Source organism: Perissodus microlepis, chromosome 15 (genome assembly GCF_051167445.1).
Source record: "Perissodus microlepis isolate ML-2025 ecotype Zambia chromosome 15, ASM5116744v1, whole genome shotgun sequence".
Lineage (NCBI taxonomy): Eukaryota > Metazoa > Chordata > Actinopteri > Cichliformes > Cichlidae > Perissodus > Perissodus microlepis.
Genome location: NC_140475.1, coordinates 36,352,610 through 36,380,078, shown reverse-complemented (window position 1 = coordinate 36,380,078; position 27,469 = coordinate 36,352,610). Strand labels below are relative to the sequence as shown.

Genomic DNA, 27,469 nt, shown 5'->3' with positions numbered 1-27,469 from the left:
ATGCATATTACTGAATGTGTATACTAAATATGTATGTCTACGTGTGTGTATATATGTGTGTGTGTGTATATATATGTGTGTGTGTGTGTGTGTGTATACATATTTTACAAATTAAATAGAGTAAAAATAAAATAAATATATAAAATATACAGAGGTTGGCTCTTATATGGCTCATAAATTTGGACTCAACTCAAATACGTGAGTAAAATAATAGAAAACCTGTTTATTTTACACTACTGTAGGCTGTGTTTTGATAAAATAGGAGCGGCTTCAGTGAGTGGCCGGTAATAACCTTTCCCAACTCTCGCGATAATACGAGCCGGAAGATATCAGCCGAAGCGTTCGTACTAGTCAACTGGAGCCGCTTATGTTGTACTGCAGCCGTCGACAGTTTGGGGCGGTAGGAGGAGAGTGGACTGTTTGTTTTCATAAGAGACCGGCACGAGGGGGGTGCTACTTGTTCGTCCTCGAGCAAACTGTGGTTTTTGTGTGTCCGTGGGAGAAGTAAGTGTTTTCATGTTGTGCAGTTTCCAGTGTTTGCGCGAAGACTTCCAACTGGCGAATCGCATCAGTTCGCCCGGAGGGTCATCGTCAGCGTCGACCGTTTAGAAAATGACCGGAGAGAAGGTCCGCTCCCTGCGCAAGGACCACAGGCCGAGCAAAGACGAGGACTTACTGGAGCCCGACGAAGAGGCTGCGACCGGGACGTTTACAGCCTCCAGGACGAACAACAAGAGCAGAGCGAGTAAAATCTTCAGCAACCACAAGTTAATCAAGTCTTCATCCACACAACAACAACAGCAGCAGCAGCAGAACCAACAGTCGCAGATTAATGCTAACACCAACACACTGTCAACATCCGATGTTATCGATGACAACAACAAAAACCCCATTATCCGAACTGGGCAGGACTTTCCGGTGCACGAATGTGTATTTAAGGGAGATGTCCGACGACTGTCTTCGCTCATACGGACGCAGAATATCGCCCAGAAAGACGTCCATGGTGAGTTTAACAACTGCTCATCTCAGCTGCCTTTAAAAAGCCCACAATGAACTGCCAATTTCAAGGTCCAGTGAAGCTTAGTTTTAGCTAATAGGCCATCATTCTCCGGCAGCATTAGATGTAGGCGAGGTTTCTTCTTGCCAAGGCCCAGATAACTGATGTCCAAATTGAGGAGCAGTTTAATGTCAATACCCTGTAATTTCTTCAAATTCACTTCTTTCAAGCCTGCATAAGGAAAGGTCCCAGCGGCCTTTCAGTCCACATTTCAAATTTATCACATATTCCTTGTGACATGAGTCATCTTTAAACACTGGATGATAAGTTGGTTCAGGGTCCTATGGCTAACGCATCAAGGCGTGTTGTGCGAAACTTTGGGATTCCCAGACTTGACTGCAACTCATCTGCAAGGCAAAGTCTGTTCAGATAACGCCACATTTTCCAAATCAACGCATTCTTAACTGACAGATCTACAGCGACGGGTTGTTCCGGTTCGCATGTAAAGAAAAGAGGATGGGCTGTGCTTACTGACAGATCTGGAATGTGTTCTGTCCTCAAAACACTGACATGCTGTAATGAAACAACGTAGCAGAAGTGGAGGGCATTTACTCTGGTGATGCTGAAGAATCTGAACTTGTTAAGCCTTTTTGCCTTCTCGGTTGATGGTTACCTGGGCTCAGTATCTTGAATTCGTGGCTTTATTCCCATAAATTTTTAGCTTCTAGTGGATATAAGTTGAAGCTGGACCATCAAATCACTGAAGTAAGGCAGGCTTTGTTTGATATGTATATTAACACTATTATATTTCATCCATTCACTTTGCTGTTTTGTTATGATTTTTTTTTTCCAGAAAACTTGTTGCTTAAAGAAATACCTTTTAAACAATTGTTTTCCACTTGCTTGTGGGAGGGAGGAAATAGTCCCAGTGAATCCAGACAATAATTTCGTAACACTGCATTATTGACGAGTTAAAATGCAGCTTGTTTACAGATTAAACTTCATTTACGTCAGCTGACTTTGGATTGGTGCTTTAAAAATATCAGTGGTTTATTTGAAACTGTCTACATGGAAAGGTGCCACCAGTGGTGGCTGCAAGTGAACTCAGACCTCACATCCTCATACACACAGAAAACAAATCTTTCTGCTGTTCATCACAGTGTCCCTTGTGATTTTTAGCTGAACCCCAGCTTTGGCACATTTCCCCATATTTGCCCCACGTTGTTTTTGGATGCGTGCCTACCTCTGTCTTCCTCTGTAAGAGAAAGCCTGAAGGAGCTGGTCCTACAGTTTGGCAAGATAGTAGGTAGAGGCTTTTGCACACCTGCCACAAATATCATTTCTCTCTTGAATGATTACCATGTAACACATTGTGTCTGTTAGCAGGCCATGTGCCTGCCTCTGAAATGTAGCTTGCTTTGTGGTGCAGTTGGGTAGTAATCAGTGGTATTGCCATCATGGTAGGAGAAGGCACAGTGAGCACAGACTTACCATATCATTTGGAGTTTAGCAAAGGCTGCCTCCCAGATTAAACATCTAATTCACTCCAGCTGTGACAGCCCTAAAGGCAAAATGCTCTTCGAAGTCTCTCGCTTGTTTTTGTTATTCTTAAATGCAGTACACAAATTCTGTTTTTTTCCCCCCTTTCTTCAGGAAACACACCGCTGCATCTTGCTGTTATGATGGGACATAAAGGTGAGTAGTGTTGAAACATTCACCTCCACGTGCTTTATTTTGGTTTCTCTCCTTGTCTCCGTGGCTTTTTAAACACGCCTCTCTGTAGGCCCGTACATCTTTTGTTTGTGTGTGTGTTTCAGTTTATTTCCCTCCCTTTGTGTGTGCATTTGCCAGGCTAAGCACCACCAGACATTTGTCACAGATCACCACATAGATCCCAGAAGGCAAGATGCTCATGCATGAATAAAGAGGTTGTGTTAATGGATTTTCTCCTGGTCAAAATCACGATGGAACAAGAGACCTTTCCTTCTTTATCTGTTAAGAGCGAGTTTTCTTTTCTCCCCAACTTTATAGATTCACAAAGGATTATCAGATCATATTTAATCAGTGAGTACTGGATAATGATGATAGTGCAAGAATTAGGCCCTTCTCAGTAGTTAAAGTCTCATTCTGATTGATGTAACACTGCTGGCTCGAAAGACTTTAACTTTGAAGCTGGCACAGGAGGTAATTAGTTGAGAAAAGCGATGTAATTTTCAGTGCCTATAATATTTGCTTAGTCTGTTATTTTTAGTTACCTGCCAGTGTCTCTCGCACCAAAGAGGTTACTTTGGTTTTCTGATTGGTTCGAATTAGCTTGTGAAAAAGAGGTGAACGTGTTTCAGAGGCTACAACAATGTGTATTTTCTCAGAATGTTGAACATATAACAAATTGCACATTAGTGAGATCTGGGCGTCTTAGAATAACTGTGAGTTAAGAGTATATAATGAATATGTCATGATGTATCAAGGCAATGTAGGAATCTTACATGAGTTTGTTTTTAGAATGAATTGCTCTGGCTGGACTGAAAGCATCCACATAAAACATTAAAACGCTGTCCCTTCGAGACTCAGTGCCTGCATTTTAATATGACAAGGAAACATCAGAACATGCTTCTGAAAAATTAATTTAGCCTTTTTTGCAGTCAGCTCCTGATCAACCATTCAGGCATAGGGTTACCCGTGCTGCACATTGTCATTTGTGGTGTTTGTCACTGAAGCACCGGTTTCGATTGATTTCACATTCGCACAGCTCAATTTCTGTCAGTGTGATGGCTCTGCCACTACCTACTGGTAATTCAGATAGCAGAGTACCGAAGTGTTGTCGTGGACGGGACGCCATGGAATTGATTTTGCTAATGAGGTTGCCTGTCTCTTGCCTGAGCTGCTGCCTGGTCCTCTAGGGATGCTCAGGCCAGACGGGCTGAAGGCTACAGCATGAGATCACAGCCTGGGTGTGGCTGGCCTGTTGGGATGCAGAGGACAAGGCTCTCTTTGTTTCTGGCTTTTCTGCATATATGTCCACCATTGTGGTAATGACAGTTGTGCATATCAGCAGTCTACTGTCTGATCGTTTGCATGACCGGAATAGTTGCACAGGTGGAATATCTAACGTAAAAGACGAAGAAAATCCAAAGCAGAGCATAATGCAGTCCTGAAAGCTGACATCATTGTCAGAGGAGTAAGACAGTTTGTCTGGATTCTGCTTCCTGTCATGTGCCTGGAAAGAAACCTCTTTGTTTCTTTTTTCTTTCTTTCTTTTTTCTTTTTTGTTTCATTTGTCCAATGGGTGTGAATGAAAGATAAAATGGTGAGATTCTAAAAATGGCTTTGAAAGATACAGTTCCAGTGAGTGTTTGACATTAGTGGGCCACCCTGGCTGGAAAAAAATACTCTAAAGTGGCACACACATGCACATTTTAAGATTTTGATTAAAATAGTGCATTTGAGTCAAACAGGAAAAGAAAAAATTTCCTGTTTGACTCAAATCCACTATTGCAAATGTTGCTGAGTATGTAAATAATGGTTAAAAAAAAAAAGCGCCAGATCAACATTTAAAATGTACTCAGACTTAATCAAAACTGTAGGGTGAAGGTAGGGAGCTTTAACAGCAATCAGATACTGTCAACAGAAGCCCCATCTGTAGCCAGTGCACAGCAAGTAGCATTAGATAAGTGCTTTACATCACCATCCTGCTCCCTCACTAATGAGTTGAATGCGACTCAAGCAGGACGTCTGTGCAGCAGATGCACGTGCAATCAGCCCAGCAGCCCACAGGGAGTTTTCCTTTATCAGTGCTCACACAAGTGCATATTAGATCGAACAAGACAGCAAACGGTGGCTAATAACAAGCAGCCTAAATGTCATTTTATCCAGTTAGCTAACTTTGTTTATATTTAAAACACTAAATACACACACAGCAGTACATTATAGCCATTTTGTATAGAAGCTATGCTGCCCAAATTGGGATAAGTGATCCCAAATTTGTCATGATTTGATCATGGTTATATAAAATTCAATTTTATTTATATAGCGCCAAATTACCACAGCAGTCACCTCAAGATGCTCTTATATTCCAAGGTAGAGACTGTAATACACAGAAAACAACCTCTTTTGATCAAGTACTTGGCAACAGTGGGAAGAAGAAACGGGAAGAACCCTCCAGCAGAACCAGTAGGTTGGGAGTGATGGAGGAAGGCAGGACAAAAACACACTGTGGAAGAGATCCAGTGGAAGAGATTCACAATAACTAAGGATGAAATGCAAAATGGTGTGTGTAAGCTCATAGTGAGTGAAGAAGAAACAGCCATCATGGAAAGCCCACAGCACCCTAGGCCTATTGCAGCATAACTAAGGGAGGATTCAGGGTCAACTGATCCAGTCCTAACTCTATGCTTTATCAAAAAAGGAAAGTTTTAAGCCTAATCTTAAAAGTAGAGAAAGTTTCTGTCTTTAATCCAAACTGGGAGATGCTTCCACAGGAGAGGCTGTAGCTTAGGGGAGATAGCAGGTCATCTGCTAATCAGAAGGTTGGTGGTTTGATCCTTGGCTGCATACCAAATATCCTTGGACAAGATACTAACTCCGATGCATTAATCAGAGTATGAATATTTGTGAATGTTAGAAAGCACTTACATAGAAAAAGCATAGAAAAAAAGTGCTTGTATGAGTGGGTGAATGAGGTAAGTTGTATAAAGCTCTTTATGTGCTCAGAGTTTACCATTTGAGAGGGGCCTGCTTTTAAATATCCTAGGAACCACCAACCAAATAAACTAGCAGTCTTTGAGCAAAGTGCATGATTGGGTGGGTATGGTGCTGTGAGGTTTTTAAGATAGGATGGGGCCTGATTATTCAAGACCTTGTATCTTGTGAGAAGGATTTTAAATTTGATTCTGGATTTAAGAGGGAGCCTATGAAGAGAAGCCGTATGGGTCAAATATCCTCTCTCTTTCTAGTCTGCTGCAGCATTTTGGATCAACTGCAGGCTTTTCGGAGAGTTTTTGGACACTCTGATAAAAATGAATTCGGAAGTGAAAATTCTTGAATGATGGACAGAAAACACTAAAATAAATCAGTTATGCTTTAATTTAGTTAAACTACTTCTGATAACTAAATACTAATCAAAACATTATTGTATTAAAATTTAATTTGTTAGGAATCTCGTGGAAAAATCTGATGTTCAGGTCACAGAATTATCAGGTAAGATACTTTTGGAGAGAGCCAAAGGAAATAAAAAAGGTGTGTGGGTGTGTATGTCTGTCTGTGTCCTTGACTCTGTAGTGACCAGTGAAAGATAAAACAGTATCTGTTTGTCTCCACCTGAGCACCATGTCCATGACAATGTGTAAATCGACTAAAAAGGTCCTGCATGTTACTTTGTTACGATAAGAAAACGGAACTCTCGGCTGTTTTAAAAGTTTGACTTGTTACTCATTCCTGAGAGAAATGCAAGTCTTTGATATCTCTGAAAGTGCCTCTGTGGATGTAGCTGCCATGTTGCTGTGTGTGTCTTTCTGAGAAAATGTTTGATGGTTGATTATGAAACTGTCCTTGAAACCAAATGGTGGCCTGCCACACACAGGCACATGCCACCTTCATCCGGACCTGCTTTTAAACCGATCCTCATTTGCTGCTGTTTGAAGCCATTTCATCTACAGCCATGGCTCAATATCATAGCTCAGTCTTTACTTAACTGTTGGTAACAACTTGAATGCGTCACAAATGCTATTATTCCACCAATAAGAGCAAACAGGAGACAAGTGCTTGAACCTGGAATTACAAATGTTTGCCTGGATGTTCAAGTTTAAACAAACACTTTAGTCAGTGGAATAGCCACGTGTCTTTGCTGTTAGTGTTGTATCCCATCACATTTGATACAAAAAGCCTTCATTATCTCAACATGATGTAGCTACAATTGTGCTGTGATGTCCCGCTTACCTCACAGGTAATGGAAATGTATCAGTCGATCCTCAAAAAGCAACTGTTTGTAATTTTTATCTTAAAGTGCGAGGCGATTAACTTAGTTTCTGCATTTAATTCACATCATAAACAACTGACATAGAACTCAAGTGTTGTGTGTCTTTAAAACAAAAGTGTATCCATGATGCTGCACTATACACTGCTTATTGCATCTGAAGCACAAAACTCAGACCAGAAGCTTGAAGGTGTGGGGCTCAGGACACACGGCCTGGCTGTTCTCCTCGTGGTTATATAATGCATGTCTGCTAAATGTTGTCGTTATCATTACACAATCGTTGGATTTAGCAGAGGGATATATAGGTCAAAGCCTTGAGGAAATGCAAAGCTTACATCAGAAAGCATGCTCTTGTCCGTTTGTTTGCCTGTGTTGCCTCCATATCAACTTCTGTTATCAGCGACTGAGTCCCGGAGCTGAGTGACAGTTTGAACTAACATGTAAAGACTGGGGTTTGCTGTAATGTTGCATTATTCATTCACTTTTCAGCTGTCTTCCTGTTACCAATGCAGCTATTTTAATTAATTCAAGCATGCGATATGAACAGTATTAGTCAATCTTTTTGAAGTGGTCAGCTTTTGGACAGCATTCGGCATCAAGCAGAAATTTACCAAGAAAATCCATTAAAGCCAGTAATGAGCCAAGTCTTTGAAACTCTGCATCACTGGTGTGACCATAATGACTTCCCAGCGCTGCATCTCTGTTCATCTCGATTTTCTTTGCCATGCTCCCATCTTGATGTCTGCTGTACTATACACAACTGGTGTTGCTGTTAATTGCTTATGAGGAGAATGTAGCGTAACTGTTTGAACTGGTTGATGTCACATCTTGCCCTTTTTATTTCTGTAACTACACTCCTGGGAGAGACGTGCTTCTCTTTGTTGTGTGGTTAATGCGTCTAATAAGGAAGAGTTTCAGATTGTATTGCCCTCGTCATTAAGACTTTGTGTTACCCTGGCCTCTTTCTCATTAATGAAACATGGGGAGTATGTATATGGTGCATGTGTTTTGTGATGTATTTGATAGCTGTTATTATCTATGCAGAAAAACAAGTCAGGAGGATTTGAATGAGTTCACGTGATACACCCATGACTAAAAAGACCGGTCGAGCAAATATAACTTCCGGCTCCAACAAGCAAAGGCCCCACATATGCACTCAGCAGCGGACCGTTAGCACTTAGCCCCTGCTTAGCATTTGTAGGACTGTGACTTTTCGGGCCAGTGCTGGGACAGAGCTGTACAGATGCCAACATTATAATGAGTGATGTCACAACAAAACTGACAGCTGAGCCAGAACAACAGGCTTCAGTTTTGGCTGGCTGTAGTTTGTTGACACGCTGCCCGGAGAGCGGAGGGATTTTGTGCTGCACTTACTGCTGATCTCACCATAGAAAAGAGACGAAGCTCTTTGGCTGTTTTCCAGGTGTTAGAATTCAAGCACAGCTCGGAGGGTGACTACATAGTACCAAGGGATGTCTTTTCCTATTGCTCAAAATTTAGTTTCTAAGAATCCTTCGTTAATTTAAAGCAATGCAGGATAAAAAAAAAAAGAAGGAAAGATTCCAAGTCTTGCATAATTGTAGGTCCCATATGGCTTTTTGGTTAAAGTTCTATACACAAACTAGCCCTCTGGACACCCTGGATACATTGTGAGAAATGTGCTCTATGTAACAGATGACACCTGTACAGCAGAGTAGTCAGTTTGAAGTAAACACATCAGATAAAACTTGCAGAACAGGAGAAGTAAAGCTGTTTAACTTTGCATCTCATTTTTGTTTGGTTCCTCTGTGGTTTGAAAATCGAACACATAATTAGAGCTGGACGCAGGGTTTTTCTTCTGTGTATTAAGCAGTCACCATAAAAAATATCAATGTAGTTTTTTTTTTAAAGTTTTTATTGTTTTTATTTATTGTTATTTGTTTCAGCATATATTGTATTATGTGTTTGCTTCATATTAATCGGATGTCAAATGAAGACACATAAAAAAACAAAACATACCCCAAAGCACCTTTTACTTCTGTGTATTTTTATCATAAGTTACTAGAACATTAATTTCCTAATATCTATGACTATGAAGTTTGGGTGCTGTCACATTTTCAGACTATTTCTGGTCAGGAAATCATCCTTCAGGCCGTTGTCAAGTCAAGATGCCAAACTGAAAACTATTAGGTCTGTGGTACTGCTAGTGAGTCGTGTGTTAGGCACATTCCTTATGGCTTTTTGGGTTTTCAGTTTGTCCTTCTGTTTGTCTTTTGGTGTTTAGTGATTAACTGTCCTCCTTGCAGAGTGTGCCCATCTGCTGCTGGCCCACAATGCACCAGTGAAGGTGAAGAACGCTCAGGGATGGAGCCCCCTCGCCGAGGCCATTAGCTACGGAGACCGACAGATGAGTAAGTATCTCTGAGTAGCTGGCATTGCTCGATAAAACACTCACGCAGAGGTTTGAAACTGATGTTGGTCAGTGAACTCGTTTACTAAAGCGAGGCATCAGGCTTGCACCAGTGGGAGAAGGCGAGAGAGAAGTTTTCATCAACAGATACAAATCAACAAACGGCTCTGCACATTCTTCCACGCGGCCGCCTCGCAGTGAGGCCACCACACCGGCCTGGCTCTTTTGTCCCTCAGAGAGGGGGGCATTCCTCAAGGCCCTCTGGCTTTTGTATTCCAGTGAAAAGCAATTCATTAGATATTTCCCTCAGTCCTGATAGGCTGATTATGCTCAAGCCCATATCACACGTGTTTTTGTCCCACGTTTCATAATGGCCCAAAAGTTTGTTTTGAAACAGTGAGAATGTTTTGTATTATTTCACTGTCACGAGTACCTGTGGCACTGTACAAAAAGTCACGTTAGATTTTTTGTAATGACTGATTGAGAATGGATTGAACGACAGCTGTTACAGTTTTGCTAGTAGTGCTCTGCTAGTGAGAATTTCACCTGCAGTCTATTTAGAGCTTTTGATGCCAGAAACAGGAAGGCTTGAGGTTTGTTCACTGTGGTGGGGTCTGTAGCTGTGGTGAATGCATTAAAACTATTTTACAACCCTTCACTACTGCTACAGAACTACCAGGTTAGGTGCTGATAGGTCCACTTCATTCTCAGCTATTGGAACATCTCAAGTACAGCATTCGGATTTTACATATAAGTTAATAAGTTCCAGTTAAAAAATGACTTTGCTAACCTAGTACATGTTGATACATGAATGAAAGAGCTTGCTCTTTCATTCATGTATCCACACAGCCACTTTGCACCAATGTTACGTCATAAACGGAAGCAGCTTTAAGTTCCTCCATCGACTGCTTCCTCTAATGAACTGACTCAAAGTATGTGTGTTGACTGAAACCTCTAATGAACTCTAATGATATTTCATCTTACAGCTGGCAGGTTTCTTGTGCAGGTGACCATGCAGGTACATGTTGCAGTAAGGTTTTAAAGAAAGGTGTAGCTCTCTATTCTCTGCTCCCTTTTTTTTCCCTGCTGGTGCAGTTAACATTCATTTCCCCTGTACACGTGCAGCGAGGCTTTAGTCCAACTCTCTATAGAACAGCACTCAGGGAAACACAAAACTCGGCAGGATTTTAAACTCCTGGGTCAGGTCAGCGTGCTGATCACCTGAATCAACTGACAGGCTCGGAGAGCCGAGAGAGACTTCAGCTTCTTTCACACTGAATCAAAAATATGTAGGCACAGAGGACTGTTTAACTCTGCCTGCCTGAGGTCTTTTAATGCTAATCCAAGAGTGCAGGGCATTGGCCACTGCTGTGACAGCTACAAAAAGCTGACTCCACACACAATAAAAAATATATATTTAAAAAAAAAATTCTCACTTGGAATGTGATATCTAAAACTTTACTTGGCTGTCATGATGATATAGAGGAGAAAGGTGCTGAAGGGAACTTATAATTTTTTTTTCTCTGTATAGTGCAATAAATGTTTTTCACAGGCTTAGCAAAGCTCTGTTCAGTGTGAGCTGACTCAGCGTTTGTCACGACTTTGAGAAGGAAGTGGAGACCTGGGAACTTTTGTTTGTTTTGCAGTGAGGCAAACATCAAGGTCTGGATAGTGCTGAGAACAGGATAACATTTTGTTTCTGAAATCTGGTTTTTAGTAGTTTTTCACAAGTTGTATTACATAAATTCTTTCTTTTCTAAGGAAACATTTGGTTGAATGTGATTAATTGTTATTTTTAGTTGAAGAAGTGACAAATTACTATTGATGTCTGTTGTGCGGTTGTTGCGACACAGTGCGTTTGTTACCCGGGTGTGTGGCTTTCCGTTTGAACGAGGAGACAAAATGTGGCTCAGAAATAGTTTTTGTCATGTGTTTGGTTCAGAAAGAGCTATTTCAGTCCTCGCTCGCCTCTCTGCCACACAGCTGTGTTGTCAGCTTCAGGGACTTGTTCAAAGAAAGTTTCAGTCATATTACTGTATGTTAGGCAGGGAGCTGCTTTTTCATGTGGGTGTCAGGCAGTAATGGTCTCACTAGCCTGAATAAACAACCAGACTTGGCAAGAAAAGTTTAAGTTGAAGAAGTTTGGCTTAAGAAGATCCTTTTCTCTTTCTGTGTCTTTGTAATAAGCTTGAGTTTAGATTTTTCTCACTTGGTTTCTTCCTGTATTCAAAATTTATAGAGCTATTAGGAGTCATTTATAAATATCCATGATTAAGGCATTAGAATAGATTAGAATTAGAATAACTCATGGTTCATCAAGTCATACATACACAAGATCACTTCATAATAGAAATAGTGCCAACAATCAGCAGCATTCATACATACAGAATAGAAATACATCACAGCGTCTTATTTTTCTGTATACGAATTGCTTTTGGCTGAAATAATCCCTGACTATTAAATCACCCTGAGGGCATAAGTTCAACATCAGAATAAAATCAACAGTGACCGGGTTTTCCTTAAGACGGAAGAGCTTATCTCATTAGATTTGTTCTCAACCAATGATTTTTTTATTTATTTTTTGATTCTCCCATTGCTCTGACGTCCATTTGTTTTTTTTCTCTTTCCACAGTCAGGTTACCATACCAGACTGATATATTGAACATTATGAAATCTTTCCAGAATGTTTTGGCTAAATACAAAGGCTCCTCCCTTCTTTCTAACAAATAATCACTAACTGGCTGTCTTGTAGATAGAATCATCATTATCCATAAAATTCATCTTCTTATCAGTATATGTTGCAGTATATGCTGCAGTATATGCTATTAACAATTTCCACAGACTGACCTGAAAGACCTGTTATAGTGCATGTGTAAATCAAAACAAGGCAGCATTCAGTAACAAAGGAGGAGATTTATATTACTCCTCCAACCTGTGCAGAAGAGTCAGGGTTAGAATTCCTGTAAAAGTAAAGACACCAACAGCAACACTATCACCAGCATATCTGAACATTTTCAATTGGATAGATTTTTATTTCTGAATATTATTATCTTGACTGACTGACTGAATGATATTTTACATTTTGCTTTTTCGGGTGATATGTGTGGCATTACAAGGAAGAAAAGGTTTTTTTTTTTTTTTTTAAATTAAGGCCATAGCAAAGCACACAAATTCTTAAATTTCATTGTCTTATTTATTAATTAAAAGCTGCCATGGTTTGATTTTAGCTTGTAACTTATTTGCAAACAAAGGTTTGTTTATAGCCTCACTATAACCTCACTGACAAATTAATGTAGAGCAAAATTATTGTGCATATAAAATATGACAGCACAGGCTGCAGTGATAAAGAACAACGGAGTTCTGTTTCAGCTTGTAATTATTTGTTATGTCTAAAAATTACATTTTCCTGATATGATTCAGAGCGTTTAAATGAAACTAAATTGAATCAAGCTCCCTACATGTGATATGTCATCTTCAGTTAACTCGGCCGTTTGAGTTAGCTTGCAAAATTTGTCAACCTCAGCATCCATTTAATATTCTGGCTTGTGTCATTTTGAACTTTTCCCACATTCTTGGAGACCTGCCAGCAGCAGCCGTCCACAGCATATCTTGTTAAATAGTTGCCCTTTGTGGTAATGTAAAAGCAAGTTTTTGTCTTGACTCTGTCTCTTTTTATTAGTGTGGAGGTGAAACTGCTGGCACTAATTAGTCGAGTGATCTCAGCAAAGTGCCCCGATCAGTATCTCGGTGAATTAGTGCCAGCGTGGAGAGTCAGTTGGGTTTAGTGTTGAAACGGCCCGCATTGGTTTCTCAGTCTGTGTTGGCTGGGTGGTCTGTGACCAGATGGTGAGATTTTACTCCCTTCCTTGTCCTGCTGCGAGGCGGTGAGGATCAAGAGGAGCCCCATCCAGAGCTTGTCTACACTCATTAGGCAGCCAGGCCACAAAGACACCCTCATCCTGTAGTTGTGTCTGTGCCGGCTGGCGCATGTGCGTTCCTGTGCTCTCATTTGGCCTAGTTTTACCGTTGAGTCCTCTGCCCCTCTGTGCTGCTGCATGGGGAGCACCAGTTAGACAATATGAACAACATGTTTGTGTATGTTGACTCGCCACGTGGACATGGAGGGGGGCACAGGAGATGGTCAGGCTGATGACTATGCCATATGGGCACTGCTGCTTTTAGTCCTATTAAAATGTAGGACGGGCGGGTTCTCAGTGGCCAAAGATATCCCCCCCCCCCTTTTTTTTTTCATAACTGCTTCCATGACTTAATCACTGGAATAGTTGTTGTCATTTATTCCCTTCATGGCTTCGTCAAAAGCACCACAGTTATGTTAGTGAGCAACTGATGCGCCCACTCCCTAATAAGCATCACATAACATCTAAATAGTTGTTGTAAATTTGTGTGGAACCGTTTTCTTTTGCACAAGTCTCCTGCAGCCAGTGCTGCAGAACTCTTGTTAATGTGACCCATCATGGCTAAAAGCCCCCTGTGAGCGTTCCTCTCCCCCAGTTCGTTAAGGAGGTTAAAGGAGTTGCTCATTAACAGGCAGCTCTGTATCTGCCATTGCTGCTCCCTTTGAACTTCCTGGAACGGTTTGATCCCTGCAGGCTATGCATCAGGGTTGGTTGGATGATGCTGGGAGTGCCCCATTTGGCTCCAGGAAGCTGGTAAATCTCAGTAAAAATTGCTGTAGCCTGTAGCACTTTTTTTTTCATTGTTGACATGATTCGCTTAGAGAAACCGTTAAGCACACAGTATTTCCTGTATGTTAAAAACGTCTTGCCCTAAACTTTAACCTTACCAATATTGCAGGTCTGCCCTTTGCTGTGCAGCATAAAAACAGATGATATGATATTTTAGCCTGACTTTAGCTTTGGGGCATGAAAGAAGCACAGTATCTGTCAGTCTCATCACCACCTGTAATTTCAAATAAAACTGACGATGTTCTGCAAGGCACTCAGATTGTCTTGAAAGATGCTCATATGGAAGTGAAGCCCAGCACCCTTAATTTTAGAAATGTTCAAGTAATCATGATTAAGGACAGCCTGTCTTTCAGGGCGTGTGGAGAAAATGGTCAAATTTGCCAAAACATGGTTGTTAAACTTTTTTTTTTTTTTTTTTTTTTAAACATGGTTGATCAACTCACAGTAGAATATTTATTAAGTTTAGCAGTGGGATCAGATCCAGTAAAACAGAGGGTTATAAAAAATATTCATGGCAAAAAATAATGTGCCATCCAATAACCTTAAATTAAACTTTGATATGTTTTTGTATAGAAAAAGCTGGTGTGTCACTTTTTTTCTCTTCTGTTTTTCTGCTCATCTTTCTGTGCGCTCTCAGTCACAGCGCTGCTGAGGAAGCTGAAGCAACAGTCCAGGGAGAGCGTGGAGGACAAGAGGCCCAAACTGCTGAAAGCCCTCAAAGAGGTAACGTAGTCCTAAAGTCCTGCTAGAAGCCAGTTTTGCCACTCTGCACCCAGCTTTGGCAGGTTTTTTTTGTTTTGTTTTGTTTTTTGTTTTTTGGCCGCTATTTTGAAGCCTCTTCCCTGAACAAACTGAGTTGGAGCCGTAACTTTATTTTAAATGCTCAATGGACTATTAAAAAAATACATTTGCTCAAATTAAGTTTTAAAAAGTCTTTTTACCTTCAAGTTATACTTCTACAGCTTCATAGTGGCTAATTCCAGAGTGCTGACGCCATCGATGACTCTCACCGGAGCACTAATGTCATGCTAATTAATTCAGTAAACCAATAAAACCAGCCCATTTTTTTTTATTGTAACAAGTAGATATGCCTGCCACTACACAGATGAAATTGCAGTGAGTCTCTGCTTTGCATCTGTGTCCGTTAAACCACAGGATTTTTCGAGTACCATTTCTCTTTTATAATGTCTCTGATAGTCCTTGCTGCTCCTGACCCTTTGATGGGATATCTTGTTTTATGGTCATCAGATCTTTTCACCTCTCAGAGTGCTCTCATTCAATTCTGTCCTGTTTTTTTTCCCTTTCACTGGGATCTATTCTGCAAGCACAGCCTCAGCACACCTCATTCAGGTTTGTCATTCACAAATTACTGTCATTGCAATGCAGAGCCAGGAAGGACGCATACATGCAAATTATCAGATGGTGCGAGTGGAAGATCTTGATGCTCTTGTGACCGCGTGGTATGACATCATGTGTACAAACTGTAAACATGTAACTAGTCACAGACATGTTGATCAGGGTGAAATGATCCCTTTAGCTTTGTTGGTCTCTTGTGCCTTTTTTATTTCACTTTTAAATACATTCTGTAAATGTTTAGACATAGACAGACTGGCATACATGTTTATCAGAGTAAGAACCTTTTTCAATGTTGTTGTGGTGTTATTGCTAAACATGAAGTTATGTAGCCAAACTGTAGGCGTTAATCATTTTGATTTTGGTCAGCTGTGCAGTAATGCTGAGGAAATCAAGAACAGGACACGAGCAAATAAAACTCTGCGTTTTATCGTGTTTAAAAAAGTTTTAAAGTCTCGAGTACTTGACAGACCTCGAAGGCTGTATTTTCCCTGAAATGATGAGACCGGCGATTTTCTTGTGTCACCATCTCTCTGAGATTATAAAGCTCTGGGAAGTGAAGATCCTCGGCCAGCCTGACATCATTACTGACGTGTGGATTGAGACCACTGATCGTAGCGGTGATCCAAGCCTTACAAGATAATTAGACTGTACTGAGGTGGGATTTGCTATGTAAAGAAGCAGAGGCTCAGTTATACTTTCATGTAAAGTGAAACGCTGGCGTGCTACTTTTATAATCTTATTAAATAAAACCAAATATGGTGTCCAAGTCTGTGGTTTAATTAATTTTTCTGTTGCATAGAGCTCGCTATGTCACTATTGTTACAGTGGGTGAATTGTTCTGTCATTACTAAAACCATCGTCCTCGTGGTGTAACTCAGTAGGAGTACTATTTATTTTTGAGTATTTTTAATTATTTATTTATTTATTTTCAATCTGGTGGCTGTGAGGCACAGAGAGGGTAGGGAAGTTGGAGAGTGTTGAGAGACAGATTCCGACATTGTGGGTTTTCGGCCTTTTCATCAGATCTGTGGAATAATAATCAGCAGTAGAAACACGTAGCCTTACTCCTTATTGATTTTTCTTTATCTGTGTTCACAGCTCGGAGACTTTTACTTGGAGCTTCACTGGGACTTCCAAAGTTGGGGTGAGTCAAGTTTCTCTGTCTGCTCTCCTTTGACAGTTTCTCAGATTTGATCCACTGTGGAAATGAATCACATGTCATCAAAGATTCATCAGGTAAAACATCATAACAGCGGACCTCACAGATGGAGCACAGTGTGTGGCGATAGACGAAATGCCTTCACTAGAGCTCAAGCATCAGCATTTGCTTAGCTTGCAGACCAAACCCAGGACTGTAGGCCTGGGCTGATTTCTGTGTACTCAGTGTATCTTTGTGAATTATTGACAAGGTGAATAGGGTTATGTAATACACACGTGATGGTAACAAAATGTAAAATAGTTACATAAGGATATATTTTTGCCAGTTGAGATGGTGTAATAGTGAAAGTTAATGTGAAAATTATATTTTTAAGGTTTGTGTGCTCAGAGAACAACACAGACTTGTATCAGATGCACATCTTGCTTATTGACTGGTCTTTATTTTCTGTTGTTGGTTTTTTTAATGCGCAACTATTCTTCTGTACTTTGGAGCAGCAAGTAGAGTATCATGCCTTCAGTTACTTAATACGATAGGGACTGAGTTATTAAATATTTAGCTGTTGAACTACTTCTGGTATGTGGCACTCTAGTTTCCAGGTTTATATGCCACCAAAGCTTTGAAATCTGCAGTTTTTTTTCCTCAAATGTGCTTTCTAAATTTAGACGTTTTACACACCCTTACTGTATCTTTTCATGTTGCAGTGCCTTTGCTCTCCAGAATCCTGCCTTCAGATGCCTGCAAGATCTACAAACAAGGCATCAACATCAGGCAAGTCCTGTCAACAAATGTTCATTGAAATAGCATTCTGACATTTCAAAACTAAGAGTCACTTCTCAAGCTGCCTGTTAAAGTAAACCAGAAGATGCAAGCCCTGCCATATTAAACATTTCCCAGAGAAAGCCTGCTCTTCGTGCACTTTGTTGTTTTTAAGGCTTGTTGATTTATTTGTAACTGCTGCTGTACACAGCATCCTCTCGTCTTTCTTTTCTCTACTTCCAGTTTCTCAGTTTTGTTAACTAGAGTGTGAAATCAGCGCCTGCAGTATGAGCAGTACGAGGAAGCCGAACAGCGATCCCTCTGTGCGCAGAGGTGTTCTGTGTTTCGCTTTAAATCACAGTCTCATAGATGAAGCTACTGTACAGTCTACTGTGCTGAGTAGCTCACTTACAAAGAGCATCAGCAGAAATTCATCACACCCTGACACATGCTGACACAGTCTCAACAGTGAATCTACAGTAGGAATATATGCCGCTGTGCTCCAGCGCCTTTCAGGCAAAAATCTAACGCTATGCAGGCTTCCACATTTACAGCATATGCACATAGATTTTCATACATATATGACAAATCCTGCCACCCCTTTGTCACGCACGTAAACCTATGCCTCTACATTTGGGTTTATATCAGCACAGTCTATTTGAGGATTGAATTGAGTTTGTAAAAGTGTGTGTGTGTGTGCGTGTGTGTGTGCGTGCGTCTTCACTCTTCCTTATGAGGTAACCTTGATGTGGAGCTTGTCATTATTCTGTGAAACCGCTCCTGGCTGTCTAATTTGGTATTCAAAATGCCCTCTTATTATGCCAAAGTTGTAGGGAGAAAAAGGAAGAGCGAGAGACGGAGCGGGTGAAAGGAAAAAAACTGTCACAGCAAGTTCATTTACATACCAGCTCCACGGTGTGTCAGGCCTATCATACCTACCCGTAGCACCTACCGCTTTGTGCGCATTCTTCACAAGCAGAGCACTTATTCTCTTTGCCGTCACGCTTTATTTCAGGACTACCCACTCTGACAACACAAAGAAAATTTTGAAAAGTGCTGTTGGACTCCCGTGGCAGTGATTACCATACACATTGTCTCCAACCTTTCAAAAGTGTAACATCGAGCACAGTTTTGTCTTCGCTCACAGTTTTGACACTGTTGTGCTGCTGGCCTGAAAAGTTAACTTGAGCTCACAATAATTCTGACTTTTGTCTCCTCTGTGTATGTTCACGATGTGTTTATGCAGACTGGATACAACCCTGATAGACTTCACTGACATGAAATGCCAGCGGGGTGACCTCAGTTTCATCTTTAATGGCAATGCTATTCCCTCAGAGTCTTTTGTTGTGCTGGATAATGAACAGAAAGTCTACCAGCGGATACACCATGAGGTGTGTGAAACCCTAGTGGCCCTTTAATTTGTGATGTCTGTTAAGAACAAAGCAGCATATTTAAAGTTTTGTCATTGACTTGAAAAATGCAACGTTTGTGATTCTACAGTGAAGACAACTAAATCTAAAGTTGTTTAGTTGTGTTTAAGTAAATTATATAACAGTGTCCCTACATATTTTGGTATATCTTATGTCTAGCAGGAATATTTGACTTGATGACAGCACTAGACCAAAGGTCAGGGCATCTAAATGTTAACAGATGTAACCCTCTGGGAAACTACAACAGTTCAACATCTTGTGCAATCTGCAGAAAGAGTTGGAGGAACTGACTGACATCATTGTTTCCAACACTAGGATGTGGCTGTTCAGTGTTCACTATGCATGATGCATAATGATGTGCTATATTTATTTATTGTACACTTTAAGGAGTCAGAGATGGAAACAGAAGAAGAAGTGGATATTCTGATGAGCAGCGACGTGTACTCCGCCACACTGTCCACCAAATCCATCACGTTCTCTAGGGCGCAGACTGGTTGGCTGTTCAGGGAAGACAAGACGGTGGGTGTCATTTGTCAGCTTTTAGAAACTCTGCTCTGATTGAGAAGGTACCTGATTGTGGACCTTCAGGGATTTTTAAAAGTTTAAGACATAACGACTGTAGTCAATTTTTGAACCCAGTTCTTGTACTTTATAACTCAGTTGACTGGGATGAATGGGAAAGCTGATGAAATTAAACTTTACTTATGGTTTCACAGATATATCAGTGTGTAACGTGACATTGATTGCAAGATCTCATTTTTAGGTTGTTGTGTTTTTTTGTTTTGTGTTTTTGACTGTTTTCTTTAAAAAAAAAAAACAGACCTGAAAAGAACATCAGCAGCCTTTAAAAGGACTGATCTGAAGCCTGATCGATATGAGATTTTAAGACCGATACCATGTATTTGATGATCATCAGATATATGGACGGATACCAAAACCTTTTTTTTTCTTTCAGACACATGAAACATAAACAGATTTTGCTAATGTTGTTAAGTGTGTGTATTTATGAGTCCTTATTAAATAATAAATAAATAAATAAATAATAAGACGATGGCCTTGTTTTGCCGACGGGGAAATTTGAGCAGTGTTCGGTGGAAAACTATTCAGTGTTAATTCATAACAAAGCTGTTTTTCTTCTTTAGCTTCATCGTTTTTATTTATTGGCAATTTCAAATTCCAGTGCCAACATGTCATATTTCCTGTTGTAACCCCCACACCAGGAAGGAAAGGCGGTGAATAAATCAGAGAGGCAGTGATGACCCCAGGAACTTATCTAACTGTTTATTAATCTCCAGGAGCGCGTGGGGAACTTTCTGGCCGATTTCTACTCTGTGAACGGCCTGGTGCTCGAGTCCAGGAAGAGGAGAGAGCATCTGAGCGAGGAGGACATCTTGAGGAACAAAGCCATCATGGAGAGTCTGAGCAAAGGAGGGAACCTCATAGAGCAGAACTTTGAGGTGAGCATCACTGACATGAATAAAGAGTTATGTGTCTTTGTTTGATAACTTCACAAACCAAAAAAACAAAAACCGTCTTCCTGTGGCTATGCCTATTTTATGTGCAGTTGAAGTCCTGTTTTGAAGCTTTAACTTTAGCATTATAGCATCACCATGTCGATTCTTTAGAGCCAACCTTCAGCATATTTAGACGAGAGGTTGGATTGATAAGTTATGAGCTATGGCCAAAAAGCTGCTTAGCTATCTGCATCCATATTATTAGGCACAGAGTTATGGAGTGCTATGCAACATTCCAGTTCAATTTTATTTATATTGCAGCAGCACACAATAACAGTCATCAAATGAACTAGTATCCTGCTAGAGTCCAGCAGACTTCTTGGACAGACTGTAAAGTTAACCGCACATCAAGCCAAAATACACAAGCACTACAATCATAGTCGGGAGGTCCAGTTCAGTGACTTGAATTTGGAGACATGAAGTCTAGCAGACAGCTACCAGCTACAGCTGCCTGTAACGGCATCCAGGCGTCCTTCAAAGTGGTCGTGCTGCCAATAATTCAAACTTTAGGTCCTGATAAGATTTAAATAGGTGAGTTAAGTACATTTTAACAAAGACCTCTTGGTTATGAAAAGGGAAGTGGAGACCAAAGGTTTGTGGTAGTAAACTGAAGTTAGGTGCTTAACATCTGAATCTGTGAAGGGTGACTCGGTTTGGGCCAGGAAATGCAGTTTTTATCACTAAACGTTTGTCACCATACTTCTTTTAACCATTTTTATTTCTACAGGGAGATACAGTGCTGCAGGTTTGATAGGCACTGAAATGTACTTAATTTACATTTCTCCTCTAGTTCATTTTCCCACAGGTTCTCATTCAGCAGTGAAGTTAAAGTCGTTAAATTTGTGTTACAGTTTTTTTCTTTAACTTGGGTCAGTTTGTTCTAACATGAATCCTTGTCTTTGGGAAAGGTTTGGTAGTTTTCTCTGGGACCAATAGAGCAGTGTATCGAGTGCACCTGTGTATCGAGTGCACCTGTACACCTCCAGCACTTTGTCGATAAACATTGTCTTTACTTATACCTGCAGCGTAACCACCAGTCCAATCCTGAAACTGTCCTGTCCCGCTGGAACATTGGGGTAGGACACGAGCCTCGCAGACAAAATAAACCTCACAGTGCTCCTCACCCCCGTATCCATACAAAGATAAATCCTACAGACCCTGTCGAGCCACTTTGTATGGTTTATTGAAAAATTCCTGACTGGATCCCCACTGATGTTCCTTTGATGTTTTTATTTGTTTGAAGACAGAATGAACAAATGCCCCCTGAGCCACTCTGCATGGATTCAAATTCTACCACTGCCCCCCAGTGGTGAAAGCTACTAAGCTGTTCATCGCTCACCCACCATCCCCTCACTATAGTATGTTCGAGAGGAAGCCGTAAACACAACCACTCTGTGAACATAAAGCCTCTCGACACACAATGGACGCTCACGGCTTTTTGTTTTGTTTTTGACCGTCCTGTGTTCTGTGTTGGGCTTTGTTTCATCAAAGTGTTCTCTGTTGTCTGTCAGAACTTTGTGCTGATGTGAATTGGTGCCTGCTCTTGTTTAAAGTGGGGGAAAACAGTTTGAAGGGATATAATTTTTTGTTTTAGTTTTGATGTGAAAAGTCTCGCTTCCACACCTGTGGAAAATGATACATGGGAAGTGGATGAGATAAGCAGCTGCTGTGACGCAACGGTGTTTACTACAGCAGGAGAGAACAAGTCAGTCTGTGGACACAGGCAGAGCGTGGGAGGCTTTGGAACAGAGCTGGACACTATTGATCGCACGGATGAAAGCTACCCCCCCCCCCGGTGCCGTGGAATGATGGGGGTGCAGGTCCGGCATGCCAGCAGATCAAGGTCTCCACAGCCTGTGTGTACTCTGTCCTCATCACAACAATGTGCCAGGCCTGGTACACAGTGTGAGAGAGCACATAATAAGGCTGCACACCTTATGTCAGCCATCTCTTGGCACAGAGGTGTCTCATCATCCAGAACCTGTTTTCAGATTCTTCTGCCCTAGTTGTCGTACTCAACCACAGCTTACAAAAGAGAGATCGGCTGGTTTAATAGTGATTTAAAAAAATCTGAACTCTGGCAGGAGCTAATATTTAGGAATAGCAGACTGTCAAAGCACCTCGTAGTTCAGAGTCATCCAGAACAGATCGTCCAATCTTAATATGAACTGACACCGAAGAAGAACATTAAATCAAGAAGGCCAAGCGCCAAACGTTTTCCAATTTTTCATTTTTAAAAAAAAATCTTTCCTTTGAAGAAAGTTCTCTTTGATCCTTCGTTGCTCGTGGGAAGAGTCACTCACTTCAGCTGATAAAAATGATCTGGTGAATGAATCTGATACGGCAGCATTACAGCTGAATTTCAACAAAGCTTAACATTTGAAGGCTGTTTACTGTGCAGCTCCCGTTTATTCAGTTAAGATCACTGGTTCACACAGTTGTTATCAACCATGAACAATAACATGGGATCTAATTTCAAGGCCGGCACAACAGCATCAACAACTCTCCTTCTTCTTCTTCTTCTCTGTGACCGTTTGTGACGCTCACCCGCTGAATTAACTAAAGATTTAACATTTTCATCACTGAATTAGGACTTTCTAGATTAAGTTTGGTTGATTCCCGCTTTTAGTAATTACTGATTACTGATTTAGCTTATTATATAAAGTTACTTTGCTGTTGTTGGATGGCTGTTAATTATGTCAGCATAAAAGTATACTGCTTAGTGATGCGCTGGGGCCCTCTAGTGGCATGTGCCGTGTATGTCATTGCTCTGCAGGGAAAAATTAAAGATGTGTATGTAAACACTAATGTTGATATAAAAGTAATGACAAAAACCATCTGTATGTCATAACTTAGATCAGTTTTAACATTTTTTTTTGTTAGTTTCACTCACTGTTTTTAAGTGTGACCTTTCAGTATTTTACACTTTAGCCTAACCATGACCTTTTTTAATCTCTTTTCTGACTTTTAGCCAGCAAGAAGGCAATCTCTAACCCCCCCGTCACCCAACACTATATCCTGGGAAGAATACATCACGGCTGACAATGGAAAGTAGGTGTCTGAAGTGTTTGGGAATAAATAAAGCAGGAATCTCTACGTGTGCCAAATGCAATATTCACATAGGTTGACATGTTTTAGTTACTGGAAGAACACTGGTAGTTTTCCATGTCTGCATTAATGAGCTGTGAGCTCTTCCTGACTGAACTGCCTTCATCGTGGGATAAAATTTTCTGTCTCAGAGCTCCTCATCTAGGAAGAGAGCTGGTGTGCAAGGAGAGCAAGAAAAACTTCAAAGCCACAATAGCCATGAGTCAAGACTTCCCTCTGAGCATCGAATCGTAAGTCTTCATTTAAGCTGCCCTCCAGATGGTTATTAAAAAGCAGGCAGCATCATTTTCTATTGGTATTTTCAGGCTTGTTTAGTGGGGATAAAGGGGGAAATTATTCATTCATTGAGACCTAAATGCTTTCGTAAAATAGACTTTGTTTTTGTTTGTTGATTTGGGTTCTCGTGTCCCTCAGGTTACTGAATGTTCTGGAAGTGATTGCACCCTTCAAGCACTTTAATAAACTCAGGGAGTTTGTTCAGATGAAGCTCCCCCCTGGCTTTCCCGTCAAGCTCGGTAAGCAGAGTTTTATATGGTGTTGCAAACAGTAGTCTGCTGATTGATGTTCATGACTTTTTCGTGTGATGTGTTCTTCATGTCATTCATATAATTGTGCTCTCGGCTCCCCGCAGACATCCCCGTGTTTCCTACGATCACGGCCACGGTGACGTTTCAGGAGTTTCGCTACGATGAGTTTGATGAATCCATTTTTAGCATTCCCAATGATTATAAAGAAGACCCTAGCCGCTTCCCCGACCTTTAACCTCACACACTGGACACTGAACCGCAAACAAGCAACGAGGCAACATTATGCTACAGAGGGTACTTTTTGAATTTAAGAAACAAAACAAAAAACACGAGGAATAAAAACTGTGTTTTGCGACTACCCCTCGCCCGCCCCGACTCTGAATACAGACGGTGACCAGACAGCCTAACACACCTAAATTTAAATCAGAGGTAGCGGGTTGTTCGACATCTCCTCGTGTCGCAGGTTTGAACTTTACCTTTTAGATTTGATTCGATGCAGCGTCCGAGGCAGGAAGCGCAGGTGACTGTGAGAATCTCATCAGTGAAGGGGCATTGGAGTTAATATGAGAAACAACACAGCAGGTGAATCTTCTGTATATTCAGTACGAGTACGAAAAACAGCAGCTCAGCTGATGCTTTGTATTTAAGTATGTAAGTAATGTTCATAAAGGGACTGTTTTAAACTGATGTGTAGTTAAAGCACTGAGTGACTGTGAGAGACGCTGGAGAGGAATTCCACTTGAAATTGATTTTGAGATCAATTTTTCACTTTTCAAAACACTCATGAAAAATCATCAGCCTTTTTTTTTATTTTATGATCTTACATTTATTAAATTACATATAATAATTTATGTCCTAATCTATGTTACAGGCCTGTGTAAGAACTCTATTAAAGAACACACTAGACTATTCCTATTTAATGATTAAGGATGAAATGTAAATGTCCAAAGGGGTCGAATTATTACTAAAAAAGTGTTACTTAAAAAAAGAAAAAGGAAAAAAAAAAACAAAAAAAACATATATATACATACACACACATACATACACAATGGATTATAACGGCCATGTTAAGTAAACAAGAAAGTGAAAGGTCTGTTATTTTAATTTGGATGTAAGTTTGAAATGCCAAGAATAAGCTTGACATTTGACTCAACGATATTCTTGGGATGTGAGGTTAATTTAATTAGTTTTTTCTTAATGTGGCCTTTATAATCCTTTGAGAAGTTTGTTTTGTATGAGGCTGAGTACTTTTTGTAGATAAAAAAATCCTTAAAAAATCAGTTTTCCATAGAATTCCACTTTAACTGTGCACATTTTTAACGTGTGTGTGTGTGTGTGTGTGTGTGTGTGTGTGTGTGTGTGTGTGTGTGAGCGAGTGATGATTTTTACTGGCACAGAGTCAGTGAATATTTGAGGCACTATTTGGATCCACTACACCTACTCGCCTTCCAGCTGACTTCTTAGACTCATGTTGTGAAGCTGAATCTTTAAACCTGCATTTGAAATATTAACTTTTAATGGCGGCAGTGGTAGCGATGCTGCAGATTTTAATGGTACTGCGAAGTCTCTGAGTGACAGGGCAGTGTAAGTTAGGCTAACCCAGCCTTTTGTTTTTTACTTCATCAGATTGTTTTGTTTTGTTCTTTTTTTTAACTGTGTAACCAACTGCACAGTTCTGCTAAAAGAGGAACTCTGGGGATTGTACAGTGAGCAGGTGTCTGGGAATCAGTAAGTACAGCATTCATGCCCCTTTTTTTTTCTTACACTTAACAAAAGTCAGGCATTTCCACCGCACACTATATAAATACATGTTCAGTTATTGATTTGTCTTTTACTTTTTTTTTATTCCTACGTGTTTATGGGTTTCAGACATCCTCTGCAAAAAGAAGAGTTGTGTAATTTTTTTTTATTTTTATGCATCATGTGACATAATTTGAGACTGTTGGTTTGTAAATGGTGGGAGTTGCTTTTTTTGTACATACTTATGTTGCTTTAAGAAGAAAAAAAAGAATCTCTTAATTGTTTTGTTGGATTTTTTTCTTTCTACTCCCTGGAGATGTGTGGAACCAATAACCTGTCAGCTGTGTGAAAAAGCTCAAAATCAGTCTGTAGGAAGGAAGGAAGGAAGGAAGGGTTTAACTCTAAGGAGTCTTCGTAGGTGCTGCTATGGTTCATGAGCTCTTAATGTTGATACAGACAGCTTTCTGTGGGATGTTGCTATTGTACTGGTGGCTCAGAGTTGTTCAGCATCCTAATTATTGAAACACCGTGCTTACATATGCATATTTAGTATGATAACCAAATGCAGTTTGACTTTTCACATTCCATAGTACAGGCAGGCGCAGCTAGTGGAAGTGTGCCTCTTCACTGACATAATGCTTTACATTTATTTGATGCTCCTTCCCGAATTCAGCTGATTGGATTTGACATGTTTTCTGTAGGAAATGATTCATCCATGTCTAAATGTCGGTTGTACAGCAAAAACTGTTGTATAAGTCTGCGACACTATTTTCATATAAAATGTACCGAAATAAAAAGCCACATATCTAATAATGTTTGCACTCTTGTGTTTTTTCTAACTTGGTCATATTAAAACATGCATGGCACGGATACGACACCTCATCTGGGTATCCTTTTATTCTGAGCTCATTCTGGGGCATCCTACACTTCCCCCTTTTTTTTTTTTTTTTTTTTTTTTTTAAAACTTTTGTGGGTTTATAAGTCTTTATTTTGCGCTTTACTGGACAGTGGGACCAAGACATGGTTGTCAAAGAGTCAATATTTCAGTTTTTGTTCAACTAAAACGGAGCTGCGATAGGAAGTTTGGTCTTTAGCTTGACTGGGCAGAAAAGAGAATCCGCAGCAGCCTTTCAGAATATTTTTGTTCAAAGCAGAAAAAGTTGACATAAAAAGTAAAACATGACGACCTGTCCTGTACCCTTAATGGTGAGTGTTGACACCTCAGTACATATCAATAAAGATGTGGTTTGATGACCATTGGAACAGTTACCAGGTTTTTCCAAGGGTAGCTGCATAGGCAGAGACCATCCTCACTAATTTCTGATGCACATTCAGTTATTTTGTTCTATACGCAGCCTAAAACAGACACCCACCAGTTCAGGGGGAAAACGCTTCAAGGGTTACTCTTTGTTTCAAGAGTTTAAGAATTAAATTACTTTTGACAAACAAGCACTTGCGCCTGAGGTGGGAGGGGCTTATAAAGAATAGGTGCAGGAGGAAGGCTTTATCTACAAATATGAATTGTGGCACCCCCACCCTCTGTACAGTTCTAACTACTGCAAAGTAAGTGGTTGAGATAAAATAAATATATATATATTTATTTATTACTGGCTGGCTCATGACTTCTCCACACCACTGCATGCATGCCTCTAATTTAGTACTTTTCTTTCATTAAATAAGGATGCGTCTCTGCAAACCTATTCACACACAATGCGCTGAGCTGTTTAATTCTCAGGCAAAGTCACTGTACATGGCAACAGTAAGCATGTATAGTTTGTCCCTCAGGTTTCAGTGGAAACAAACTCCATGAATGTAG

General features: G+C 40.4%; 1 protein-coding gene across 1 annotated transcript; it reads left to right on the top strand.

Moving 5' to 3' along the window:
- Positions 1 to 327: 327 nt before the first annotated feature.
- On the top strand, positions 328 to 26,466 carry LOC146372614 (ankyrin repeat domain-containing protein 13C). The gene is made up of 13 exons (XM_084954088.1): positions 328 to 1,003; positions 2,651 to 2,692; positions 9,254 to 9,358; positions 14,701 to 14,786; positions 16,518 to 16,563; positions 17,280 to 17,346; positions 18,581 to 18,725; positions 19,152 to 19,283; positions 20,060 to 20,221; positions 23,250 to 23,329; positions 23,518 to 23,616; positions 23,801 to 23,901; positions 24,018 to 26,466. The coding sequence occupies exons 1-13, from the start codon at positions 613 to 615 to the stop codon at positions 24,146 to 24,148; spliced, it is 1,587 nt and encodes a 528-aa protein (XP_084810214.1). The 5' UTR covers positions 328 to 612; the 3' UTR covers positions 24,149 to 26,466.
- The last annotated feature ends 1,003 nt before the right edge of the window (positions 26,467 to 27,469 follow it).